General features: G+C 44.3%; 1 protein-coding gene across 4 annotated transcripts in view; it reads right to left on the bottom strand.

Moving 5' to 3' along the window:
- CCDC149 (coiled-coil domain containing 149) overlaps positions 1 to 13,703 on the bottom strand; it is a 96,416-nt gene that overhangs the window by 51,138 nt on the left and 31,575 nt on the right. For all 4 annotated transcript variants that reach the window (XM_043572863.1, XM_043572862.1, XM_043572865.1 and 1 more), the window contains exons 2-3: positions 9,606 to 9,767; positions 7,074 to 7,112 (exon numbers count right to left, since the gene is read on the bottom strand). In XM_043572863.1, the coding sequence (XP_043428798.1) occupies positions 7,074 to 7,112; positions 9,606 to 9,767 (201 nt within the window). The remainder of the gene's footprint in view (positions 1 to 7,073; positions 7,113 to 9,605; positions 9,768 to 13,703) is intronic.

The raw sequence follows: 13,703 nt of genomic DNA, 5'->3' as shown, positions 1-13,703 counted from the left end.
TTTGTTAGCTGTACGGTGTTGCAATAACCTAGCCAGGGAAAAGTTAGCCTCCATCATAGTGTAGAAATGATGTATACCAAAAACTCCGAAAACTTACTTCTCAGTTGATTGACATATCAAAACGACAATTTAAAAGCGGGAGGGAAAAAAAAAATAAGTAAAAGTCAGAGAAGTAAAACCTTGACCTATGCATTTCCCGGAGAACACTAAGGAAAAGAGAGGGTGAGTGGGAAAGAGACAGAGACCAGACTTACAACAGGCTGCTCGACAAGGTGTTAAAAAGTCCGAGGCTCTGGACTCCTTACACCCACACCTTTCATAGGGGAAAGTGCTAGGTTAAACAAGAATGTTAAAAAAAAAAAAAAGTTTGATGAAACATCAAGTATACTTGAGCGGTGTGATTGATAGCAAATTTAATGGCAATTTCTACTCTGCTGCTTTGGTCTATGGCGGCAACTGTGTTAATAGGAACAGACTGAAGCTCGCTTTGCTGAGCAAGGAACCCCCTATTCATAGCAACTGCCAAGATGACGACCTCTGCTACAGTGACAGTTTTCTTATTTACAAAGAAAAAAAAAAAACCCACCCAGCCAAAGCTCACTCCATACATAGTTTTTGGCTGTGCAAACGGGGCCCTCAGCAGCCTACTCCGACCTCATCATCTCAAAGCACACGCTTGCGAAGGAACCCATTTCCAGGCCCACAGGCAAACAACACTCTTCAATAGATCTGGGAGGCTGCTGTTACGATGAACGTTTGCTTCATCTTGGCCATTAGGATTCTGCGCCTGCCCCTTAGCGTCCCCCGCCCCCCTTAGTAACTCTCAAGTTGTCTGGACTTGTCGAGCCTACATTTCCTCATCTATAAACTGGGGGATGGGGGTGGGGTGCTCTCACCTTCCTCCCAAACCCCTCGCAAGGATTCACAGAACCGATAGCAAGATGCACTGGTGCTCAGAACAGAGTTGCTGCTGTCACGGAGATGTGGGAGGGCTCCCACAGGCTGGACCTGCACTTCTTCCCAGTGTCCCTGTTGGGACAGGAAAGTCGTGCTATTCAAAGAGTCATGAAAAGAAACATCTCAAAGCACTCAAGATCTTTGAAGGAAGTTTTAGGTTCTGAGCATCAAACCAGGGCGCGTACACAAAGTTGCTCTGTTTTGCAGTCACTGGGGAAGAAAAAAAGGTTGACCAAGAAGACTTTTCTACTGAAATAAAAGGCTCCCTCCCATCCCCCAAAGGGCCCCTGCATGCTCTGATTTCTCCAGGGTCAGCATTCTGGCACATGTCACCGTCTAAAGAAGCCATCACTCTACAAGGGAAGAAAGCAGAGACTCCCGCTTAAGCCAGGAGGAATTATCTCCCGTAATGTGTCAGCTCAAAATCAAAACAGGGGAAAACAAAGATGCGTTTGATTGTTTACTCAAGGAGGAGTTTGAATGGGAAAATGTGCTGCTGTGACCCCAAAGAGTCCCATCTTCTAAGAATATTAACCCAAGATAATTTAAATTCCCTTTGTCTCCTTTGGAGGAACTGCTTGCTTAACAGAAGAAAAAGATTTCAAAGGTTGTTTGAGATCTTCTGGTGATCTCTCAGTGCAGTGCAGAGAGGTACCCTGTGTGCGGATGTGCTGGGGGCGCCAAGAACAAATTTTCATTTCGACATCCCAGGAGAAGCGATTAGGCCATCGCTGTTGTCACGATTTCTTCATAGCTTCTGGAATGGATGGCTCGACATTGGAAATTGAGTTGTTTTAAAAAGGAGTCTAAGTTCTAAGGCTTTCTTTAGCCTCGACAACTATATTTCTCGAACTACAAACACGAAAGTTCTGGTCTGTCCTCTGTGGAGGAGACGAAGCAGGAAAGTTATCTATGGCCACACACTGGTTGCCACAAGAAAGAACACTGGCTTCCCAGGTAGAAATTCCTAGCTGCTTCTGGTTCTCCACCACTTCTAAGGAGAGGGCTTTGATTAAAGCACCTGAATGTCTGGACTTCCAAAATGGGTTGGATTCAATGTTGACTATGCTTCCTCCCCACTCAGTCTAAGAGTCGAATCTAGAACAAAAAAACCTGAACGAGAGCACTGAACTACGAGTTAGCTGACGTGGATTTTAGTTCTACTCTGTTAACTGGTTGTGTGACCTTGGACGAGTCACAGGAAACATGAAAAACATTCACCAAGCACTCACTAAGTACCAGGCAATGAGCATTACAAGCATTATCATACCAATGCCTCACAAGAGCTTTGTGAATACGCCTCGTTATGATGTTCACCTTGGAGAGGAGGAATTTGAGTCTCAGAAAGGTCGGGCAGCTCCCCTGTACTCCCCCAGGCTGCAAGTGGAAGGAAGGGTGAAATTCGAATCAGTGCGACTGGACACCAGAACCCAGCCTCTTACCACCTACTGCTACCCAACGATGCGACCTTGTGACTTTGCGGAAGACCTAACTTGCCCATGTGACTTCAGGAGAGAGTTGGGAGATCACGTGTGTACAAATGCGTGTGCCTCTACGGTCTCTGAAGAGCACAAAGCACTACAAAGGCTGGGGATGTGGTACTGGTTCCACCGACATTCGAGAAGAACCCTCAAATACGTTTATAGTCAGCTCAAGATGCGATAACAAAGTGCCACAGTCTGGGTGGCTTGCAAATAACAGATATTTAGTTTTGCAGAGTTCCACAGGCTGACAAGCTGACGCTGGGGTGCCAGCATGGTCAGGTTCTGGTGAGGGCCCGCTTCGGTTGTGACTCCTTATTGTATCCTCGCAGCGCGGGGAGCAGAGCAGAGAGAGCGAGCTTTGTCATGACTCCCGTAAGGGCACTAATCCCGTTTGTGACACCTCCACCTCCAGGACCTCATCTCATCCCAACTACCTTTCAGGGGCTCCAGCTTCTAATACCGTCACACTGGGGAGGAGCATTTCAATATATGAAAGGGGGGGATACAAACATCCCGTCCGTAACAGAATGATCAAGCCATCTGTCCCTCTGAGTTGAGCAATCAATGGGGGAAGGGGGCAGTAAGTAGAGACCAGAGAGATTCTTCCTCCTAAATCAAGAAACAAGGCTGATGGGCAATGAGATGCTCAATGTGGCCTCTCCTCCTTTTCCAAGAGGTGGATCTCTTGACCTCCATGTCCCATCCATTAACCTGACAGCTCGTTCTTGTTCCAGTGCCTTCTGCTTATATAAGATGTACTTGCTTTGCAGGGAGAGGGGTAAATACGTCACCCACTGGTTTGCCTTTGGGATAAGCATGTAATGTGATATAGGAGGCATTAGGTCAGAGTGCATGCTTCTAACCCCTTCTTGCCAGAGGAAAAAGTTAAGGAAATCATTGTGCTTCTCCCTTCCAATCCTGTCACATGTATGCCAAAGCTGTTTGCTTCTGGCTAAATGGAAAGTTTCATTGTCACCAGTGACTAAGCATTTAATGGTGCATTTTCTTCCCCACAAGGAGCTAAGGAAGAAGGCATCTTAACACCAACTCCCCAAAGACCAGTCACATGCTTTCATAAATAAAATAACCAAAAGTAAATAAAATTGACAAAATATATTTTGAATGGTTAAAATTCTTTATTTTTCCAAATAATGGAACTATTCTCCATCCCCCCCCCCCCACCAATATTTACCAAGACGTTTCCTGGCAAAACTAAGCCAGAATTCTCTCTCTTGCATCAGGTTCTACATTTCTCCCCATCGCACCAGTGGCCATTGACATCCAATATATTTTAATTATTTTCCGTATTGTTTGTTCATAGCATCTGTACTAGAATTAGGGTGATGATATTACTTATTGTCTAAACCAAGAGATTTTGGAGAGAGGAAAGGAGCACTAATAGAGATTATGCCATGAAAAACTGGAAACATTCCTGGAAAAACGAAGGTATGGTCACTCTAACTACAATGCAAGTTCTATAAGCTCCGGGAGTTGGCTCTGACTTTTTCACACCTGTGTCTCCACTGTCTAAATTAGCACAAGACACCCATGAGATGCTCAATAAATAGGTACTGAGTCACCGTGGCTCTGAGCACCTGCTCTGAGTAAACTGCAGGGGTTCAAACTCTGCTCCAACACCAGTTAATTACCAACCCCTCTGAGGCCCTACGAGCCAGGAACCTCCTCTGTGGCCCGAGCTACTTCAAGCTGTCAGAGGCAAACAAAAGGGTCCCGACAAGGGCAGTGGTAGACAGATTCGACACACTAATATACAATTGATTAAAAAAGAGGATAAGGCGGAGGAAAGGATGATAAATATTTATTGGTGCTCACCCAGTGCCAGGCACCATGGTGAGGACTCTGCCTGCACTCTCTCATTTGTTCCTTACAGCCACACCGTATGGTGGGTACCATGTGGATTCCCATTTTATGGATGAGAAAGCTGAGAATTGGACACTGAAAGGAACCTTCCCGAGGCCACACGATTAGTTTCGTGGGTGTTACGGCCGGCTTCATAGCAGCCCTTCTATCCTGGGTGATTAATCTAAGCCAATTAACATATGATATTCTCAGGGCAACTGGGTGGCTCAGCCCGTTAAGCGTCCAACTCTTGGTTTCAGCTCAGGTCCTGGTCTCACGGTTCGTGAACTTGAGCCCCGCATCGGGCTCTGTGCTGACAGTGTGGAGCCTGCTTGGGATTCTGTTTCTCCCTCTCTCTCTGCCCCTCCCCTGCTGGCATTCTCTGTCTCTCTCTCTCAAAACATAAATTAAAAAAAAAAAAAATTAAACAAACTAACGAACCAAAAAAAACATACGAGACTCTCCTAGTGAATGTTAGTAGACCAGAAATGGTAGCATGTCCTACACTCGCCCAGTCAGACTGGAGAGAAGGACTTCTATTCCACGCCTGGGGTTTCTACCTCTCTTGCTTAGGGAAACCTGCCTGAGAAGAAAGCTGATACTCAGGTCTAGAGAAAGCTGATGTTAAAATCGGCACAGTGGTAGAGTGATCAGACAAAACATAGGAGCCCTGTTCGATTTGAATTTTAGATAAATGATGAACAACGTTTGGTATAAATTTGTCCCAAATACCGCATCGGTCATACTTTTATACTAAAAAAGTACCAATTGTCCATCTGAAATTCAAATTTCCCAGGTGTCCTGTACTTTTATTTGTATTTTTGTTCGCTAAGTGTGGCACAATGGAGAGAAGGTGTCCACGCGATGGAGAAGAAACAGCACGTGCTACCTCTGAGCTTCTGGTTATGTGAGGTCATCGATTTCTTCACTGTCTGAACACTTTGGAATTTCTGTCACCTGTGCCCCAACGCATTCTATCCCATGCAGCAAGTCAGAGGTTCTAAGCCAGGCGGGAAGGACGCAGTGCCAGTCACACCATCACACAAATCCTAAAGGGACAGAAACTGAACGCCATATGCAAATCTAAAAAAGCCAGTGCTTAGGACCTGAACTGGTTTTTTTTCAGAGCTGTAAGAATGCAGCTTGACAGACTTACTGGAATTCATCAGATTCTCCTCAGTCAATGTAAATTTTGTATTATAAAGTCACGGAACACGAATTCACTTAAACTGTAAAACCCCTTCATGAATACTAACAAACTCTTAAAATTTCAACAAAGATAACTGTTCGTAGACACCAAAAACACAAACACATGTAGCAATTCCAGACTGAGGATCCCAAATTTAAACCGTTCATGACAAATCTCCTTGTAATTTTGTTTGGGAAAAAAAGTCAATTAGCTCCATAGCAAAATTTGCCTTTAGATCAAACCTGGAGCATTGCAGAATAATCAAATTAAAGTAGGAAGAGAGTATAGGAATGAGCAGAACCGAATAACCAAATGGGTAACCATAGGACTGAGCTGGTGTTTAAGAGTAAATGCCCCGTATGTGCGTGTGTGTGTGTGTGTGTGTGTGTGTGTGTGCGCGCCTTGGGCATACTATTTACTCAGCATCAAAAATCTCAGGGTTGGGGGGGCGCCTTGGTGGCTCAGTCGGTTGAGCGTCCGACTTCAGCTCAGGTCATGATCTCGCGGTCTGTGAGTTCGAGCCCTGAGTCGGGCTCTGTGCTGACAGCTTGGAGCCTGGAGCCTGCTTTGGATTCTGTGTCCCCCTCTCTCTCTGCCCCTCCCCCGCTCTTGCTCTGTCTCTCTCTGTCAAAAATAAACATTAAAAAAAATTTAAAAAAAAATCTCAGGGAAAAGGACCCAACACGTTTATATGTGATGCCAGGTATATCACCAATGAACAAAACAGGACGTTTGGGAAACAACAACATATATATATATATATGGGTGTATACAACTGGATTAAAAGAAATGTGATTTATAATATTCCTGAACATAATGTTATGAAAATCCTTTTTTTTAAATTTTGTTTTTAACGTTTACTTTTGAGAGAGAGACAGAGTGTGAGCGAGGGAGGGGCAGAGAGAGAGGGAGACAGAATCTGAAGCAGACTCCAGGCTCTGCACCATCAGCACAGAGCCCAACACGGGGCTTGAACCTACAAACCGCGAGATCCTGACCCAAGCCGAAGTCGGACGCTTAACCGACTGAGCCACCCAGGCGCCCCTAATGTTATGAATATCTTAACTGTCCCCAAATTAATCTATAAATTTAACAAAGCCCCAATCAAAATACCCATAGGTCTGTTTATTTGGGTGGGATCAGAGGAAGGTGTGATAAAATGTAAGTTTTATCTGGAAAAAGTAACAAGAAAGTTGTGAAAAGCAAAAAGCAAAGGGAAGGAGACTAACCTAAACAGATGTCTCAAGTATTATAAAGCCAAAACAGCTAGAGCAGTGTGGTACAACCCCGGAACTACCCAGGAAGCTCAAGAGAACAGAACAGAAAGTTCATAAACAGATCCACAAATATCTAAGGATTTGTTCAGTGACAAAAGTAAGCACCTAAAATGTGTGGGGGGCGGGGGAATGGATTTATCAGTAAACAACATTAACTACCATTTAGGAGAAAAGAACATAAATGGCGTGGGAGTTTTGCTGGTAGGGAAGCTCTCTACACATTTTGGGATTCCCTGATCCCCCAGTCATTGTAAGGCGTCAGTGTGAATAATCCAAGAGTTACCAAGCTTCAGGAATAAGTCTTACCTGTTTCCTTTTTTCAGGGGGAAGTGATGGATCTCCATCCTACAAAGAAACAAATATTACATTTTACTTAAAAACAATATATGTGCTTGGATTCAAAAAACCAAACCAAACTATGAACTAAATTCAGACCCACCCACCTGCAATTAATAGTGTCCTGAGAATTTATCCAAGGGATACAGGAGTACTGATGCATAGGGGCACTTGTACCCCAATGTTCATAGCAGCACTCTCAACAATAGCCAAATTATGGAAAGAGCCTAAATGTCCATCAATTGATGAATGGATAAAGAAATTGTGGTTTATATACACAATGGAATACTATGTGGCAATGAGAAAAAATGAAATATGGCCTTTTGTAGCAACGTGGATGGAACTGGAGAGTGTGATGCTAAGTGAAATAAGCCACACAGAGAAAGACAGATACCATATGGTTTCACTCTTATGTGGATCCCGAGAAACTTAACAGAAACCCATGGAGGAGGGGAAGGGAAAAAAAAAAAAAAAAGAGGTTAGAGTGGGAGAGAGCCAAAGCATAAGAGACTCTTAAAAACTGAGGACAAGCTGAGGGTTGATGGGGGGTGGGAGGGAGGGGAGGGTGGGTGATGGGTATTGAGGAGGGCACCTTTTGGGATGAGCACTGGGTGTTGTATGGAAACCAATTTGACAATAAATTTCATATATTAAAAAAAAAAATAGTGTCCTGAGCCAAATTCAAATATAGTTTAAGAAAAAAGTATAAACTGAACCAGTTATTTTGGAAAAAAACTCTAGGAAATCAGTTCCAACGAAACATATATATTTTCTTTTTTTAATGTTTTTATTATTTTTATTTTTCACAGAGAGAGAGAGAGAGACAGAGCATAATCGGGGGACAGGCAGAGAGAGAGAGAGAGAGAGACAAAGAATACGAAGCAGGCTCTAGGCTCTGAGCTGTCAGCACAGAGCCCAACATGGGGCTTAAACTCATGACCTGTGAGACCACGACCTGAGCCGAAGTCAGACATTCAACCGCCGAAGCCATCCAGCCATCCCTATACTTTCTAAAACTATGTGAAACAAACAAATAAACTAGATTTATCACAATTATTTTTGAACAGAGCCAAAACTAAGATAATATTTCATTTGGGTTGAGTTGAATTCGTCTTTTAAATAGTTAGATCCAAAGGAATAATAGTGGACCCACACATGCTTGAGTTTGCTCTACTGGCGGAACACTTTCAGCGGGTAGGGAAGAAGGGATACGCTCAAAATAAGCAAGAATTAACTGAGCTCTTCCAGTCCACAGGCTTTCTGTCTTAAAAGGATCTGATTCCTCGCCCTCTTGTGCCACCTGGGAATAAAGAGAATTTAGGTTCAGGTGAATGTGTAAATGTTCAGTAAACTCTTCTATCTGATGCTGCCCGTGTGTAAGTCGACATTATTTTAACCTGCAGAATCTTTCTATTCTATTTCTGTTCCAGGACAATGATCCCAGTGCAGACAGCTAAACGTTAGCCGTAGCGTTAGCACCCCAAAACAGAGACGGTATCTGCGAGAGGAAAAAGTAGGAAGCAAACTAGGACTCTGCAGTTGGTATCTTCCATTTCGGTGTGATCTGTATCCTTAAAAATCCTGCCACACGAAGACCCAGAGAGAATCTAAATGCTCAGGATAAAGGAAAGCTTAAAGAAATTATGGGAAACTTACTCTGCAACTGTTTTTTAAAAATGAATTGAATCCGTACGTGTGGCCTAGAGAGATGTCCCAAATAAAGTACTGAGTGAAAAGAGCAAATGTTGGAACAATATTCACACAACGCTGTTCAACAGCGCTCTGCAATGATGGAAATGTCCCAGATCTAACTGTCCAATACAGTGGCCACCATGGAAATCTATACCAACATAATCCAATATGGCAGCCATCAGCCAGCCTCCGATGGTGACTGGCCCCGTGACGTGTGATGACTGAGCCTGATGAAGGGAGTTTTCAATTCTATTGGATTCTAATTAATGTGAAATGAGATTTAAATAATCCCATGTTACCAGTGGCTTCTAGTGCAGCTTTATAATATGCATCCTATTTTAAAAGCCCCATAAAAGGGTGCCTGGCTGGCTCAGTCGGTAGAGCATGCAACTATTGATCTCCAGTTGGTGAGTTTAAGCCTTACCTTGGGTATAGAGATTACTGAAGAAAAAAAAAAACAACAAAGATAAAAAGTCCAATACAAATAAATTAATAAGTAAGCACATATAAACACACATAAACACATAGGTATATATGCCTATTTCACGGGTGCCAAAGCAGGTGGTCTGGAACCACATATACATCAGCTAGCAACTAGGGCTGGGCTGTGGAGGAAACGGGTGACAACTTTCACATCTTAATATTTCCACTTTGGAACTATTTGAATGCAATCCTTTTTTTTTTTTTCCTTTTTTTTAAAGAAATGGCATGTCAAAATCCCTGCTTTATTTATTTTTTAAAATTTTAATTCCAGTGTAACCCACTTTGTGTCATAAGGGGACAAGGACGTCACCGTGACGTAACACGTACGATCAACTCTCGGTATTTCTTCTTCAGGGATTGGTGGCGCTCTCGAAGCTGATTGGCCATGAGTTTGTACTGGTCCCTTTCTTGCTGGCATGTGTCCAGCTCCTTGGACAGGATCAGCAGAGCTTCCTTTTTACTCTCCAGCTTTCTTTTACACACTAGGTACTGCAAAACAAACAAATCCAAGCCGTTGGTCAAAAACATCAATGGACCTCCGTTTGCCACACGAGGTATTTAATAGACCCCGTGGGACTGGTTTCGTTTTGTCGCCTTTTTTATTTTTAGAGGTCATATACCCAGAGACATCAGTGAATGACATGTGCACCTAAAGAGGGCTACGGTACATGATGTATTCCTCTCGTGACAGAACCAAAAAGCCTTATATGTTTGTGAACTTTGGCAAACTGGGATAAATAGATAAAATCATTTAACCGACGTATAACGCAAAAAGCAAAATATTTTTTTAAAAAATGACACAGATAGATAGTCGGAACCAAATTTTGTTTTAAAAGGATGTATATATCCAGATAAGATTATGTAAAATCATATTAAAATGTTAATGGAATGATATACACAGAAAGACTATTCAATACAAATTTTGAAAAAAAATGTTATTAACAACTCTTGGTAACAAAAGTATTTGCAGGTGTTTTTAAAGATTTTATTCTTTATGCTTTTCTGTGTTCTCTAGAATAAGCCCTTATGACTATTCTATAATTAAAAAAATACAAAAATGGTTATTAAAAATAACTTAATTGAATTATATATCATCGCAATAGATTTCACTTGTCCATTCAGCCCAGCAGACATTTTCTCACCTGAGAACATTTGTTCACTAACTCCACCAAGATATGTACAACTTCCATGGTTCCAATGCAGGCACCCACCCCCAGAGACCCACTCCCCAGAGACCCACTCCCCAGAGATCCACTCTGTGAGCTAAGTATTTTAGCCACACTTTGAATTACCCCCAAACAGTTGAGTGTACCTAGCTGAAACTCTTCTTCAGAGATACAGGATATCTTTGTCCCTCCTTCTCCCCATCACCACACCCCCCCCCCGCCCCGCCCCTGACCATGAACTACCCTCACCTGATAATCATCCACCACCTGGGCCACTGTGAGCCCGACTGGGACTCTTTTGCTTTTATTGGATATATTGCACCGTCTGGCGTTATTCACATATGTGAAATGTGGCATTAAATACCTTTTGAATTTGCCCCGTAAAAGACCAAATTCAGAGCATTCATGAAAACAATTTATAGTTTCATTATACACTCTGACATGAGCACTTTGTCATTATGGACGCTCACACAAAGCAGAGAGAGAATCAGCGCTCCCGTACCATTGGAGTCAATGCTCTTTTATGGACAAAAAGCATTACTCATATATAGTGCTTGCTTGGAACTGACTTTGTTAAGTTCAATTTCAAATAAATGAAAGGGGAAAAAGAGAGTTTTGTGCATTAGCACAATTTTTTTTTTCCTTAAAAAAAAAAAAAGTAATTGCTTAGCTTTAAAAACAAAGGGGAAAGAAAAGCCATTCTGAGACGGATTTGCGTTCTAAGGGAGGACACTTCCACCTTGGGTGAATCTTATTCCTGGCAGTAATGAGGTTGGAATCCTGCCTTAAAACGTCCTGGATTTTTAAGACTTTGACATCGCCTTCATGGAAGCAAAATGGTTGTACTGCCACTGTGATTTTTCAAGAGTAAAATCCCCAGTGAGTAAATATCAGAGGAGAGTGGCTCAAAAACCCTAAACTGCAACATCCTAAAAGAGGTATTGAGATTTCACAGGAAAAATCCCATTTCCACACAATTTAGCCGATCTGCCCTTGTGCCTCCGGTCCTGCGGCCGAGATCAGAGGCCTGGGTTGTCAGTGCTGTTAGTCCTGGTGGCAGAAAGATGGCCACCCTTGTCCCTCCAATTGATCAGATCCAAATCTGAGGCCCCAAAGTCTCCCAACTTTGGGGAAGAAAACCCCAGTTGCATGGAGACGCGGTAAGGTGCTGTAGGCAAGATTGGCTGTAACAGCCGGTCTACTGAAGGAGAACAGGGAAGGGCCACCACCTAAGGGCAAAGTGGAAATTCAAGTTTCCTGACCTCGAACTGCAGTCTGATGGGATCAGAGAGAGAAGCTGTTTCTCTCCCAAGGCAAGGTCCAAATCAGGCCTCGGAAGCTGTGAGTAAGAGGACTCCCTTCCCTTGGGTCCAAGGTGCCCGGCAGGAAACAGGCACAGAGGCCTTTGCCAAGGCCCCGTGACCTGGGATTTGATGAGTGCAGTCCTGCAGTTCTAGTCCCTTCAGGGCATGGAAAACAGGACAGTTATTCCTTCACCAAAGGGGAAGAAAGCAAACTCATTCTGTACGGAACCTAGAGCCCCAGCAACAAAAGGGTGGTCTCGAGGAAGCCACTGCTGGACTGCTCTTCCTTCTACTATGGTCTAGAACAGCCAACTGCAAAAACTGCATTGTGTCACTTATTTTTATCAGCAGAACCCTCAGGCTGAAGCCTCATTGCTGCAGCAGCTCAAAGCGGTGCTGCCCTGGCGAAGGTGGGGACACCTCCCCGACAGCGCCCTGACCCCGGTGTGGCAGCACCAAGAAGGAACACTAGAAAACGCTGCTCTATGTCCCCCTGGGATGCTCATGAAAATGCGGGTTCCCAGCCCCAGCTCAGACCCACTGACTTGGAATCTGGAACTGGCTCAGGAATCTGCATCGTTAGCACACGGCACGGGTGATTCTGACTTCATCTACACTTGGAAAACACAGGCTCCGGGGACCTCCAGCCTCGTGGCATCTTGGAAGTTAGAACCCCAACTACAGTAGTCTGGAGAACCTGAGAAGCCAGCGGCAGCCCACGGGTCCAAGGGCGAGGCAGGCTCTCAGGACTCTTCCGGGGATATCTGAGCCACTTTGTGTAGAAGAGAAGGGTTCTGAATAAGTACAAGCAAGGACTATGTTTTATTGCATCCAATCAAAGAGCTTACATGTATTATTAAAATAACAATAGAGGGGCGCCTGGGTGGCTCGGCTGGTGAAGCATCCGACTTCGGCTCAGGTCATGATCCTGCCTTTCCTGAGTTCGGGCCCCGCATCCAGCTCTGTGCTGACAGCTCAGAGCCTGCAGCCCGCTTAGGATTCTGTCTCCCTCTCTCTCTCTGACCCCCCTGCCACTTGCGCTCTGTCTCTCTCAAAAATAAATAAACACTTAAGAAAAAATAACAACAGAAAACTCTGGAAGGGTTATGTGTGTGGAGGGGATGATACTGGGGAATGGGATGGAATTTCTTGTACTCGTTCTAAAATGGTGATAGTTTAGTCCCTATGGCAGCTGTTAACATGACCCATTTCGTATCCCTCCAATTGGAAACAAACAACAACAACAATAACAAAAACTGCAAGGAAAGGAAAAGGTCCCCAAGAGCCTCCTTGTTGGCAGCTGTGAACAACCAGCAAGTGCATGACTCCAGCCCCAGCCCTGGTGGCGGGGTGGGGGGGGAGGGCAGAGGGAAGGGGGGGGGCAAAAATAGAACAGAAAGCCAGACAAGCCAAGTGACCGTACTTGAGACATTTCAGCTCCTAAAGGAGGATGATGGAGGAGGTGGACAGCAGAAAATCACCAGGCAGAGCCAGAAGGCCTCCATCCAGAAGCAGGTCTAGTGAGGAGCTAATCATGAACTTTGGGGACCCTGGGAGAGCCACAGAACAAACACACACTGCCTGGTCCTCGGTTTCCTCCCTTGGAAAATGAGAGGGGTTCCCAGGTGCCCTGTAACTTGAGCAACCCACGATTTTAACACCACCATCCAATAGCACTGGGGGTAAAGGGTGAGAAAACACTGGGGGCGAGGGGCTCCTGCCCAAGAAGTATGACTCACTTCAAGCACCCAGAAATCTCTTCTTCTGCCTTCTCTAGGATGGAGCTGGCTCAACGATTTCCAGAGACAGGCCAGGACAGTGGCAGTTCCAGAATCTCTAGGTAGCAGAGGCTAAGGACACTACCTGGTTGCAAAGGGTGCTGGGCTGAAGCTGTGTTTGCAATAACGATGTACGATAAAACGAGAAAAGGCCAATGTCTATGTGGTCGACGTTAG

Source organism: Prionailurus bengalensis, chromosome B1 (assembly GCF_016509475.1).
Source record: "Prionailurus bengalensis isolate Pbe53 chromosome B1, Fcat_Pben_1.1_paternal_pri, whole genome shotgun sequence".
NCBI lineage: Eukaryota > Metazoa > Chordata > Mammalia > Carnivora > Felidae > Prionailurus > Prionailurus bengalensis.
The sequence above is the reverse complement of the archived record's forward strand: the minus strand, read 5'-3'. Positions and strand labels throughout refer to the sequence as shown.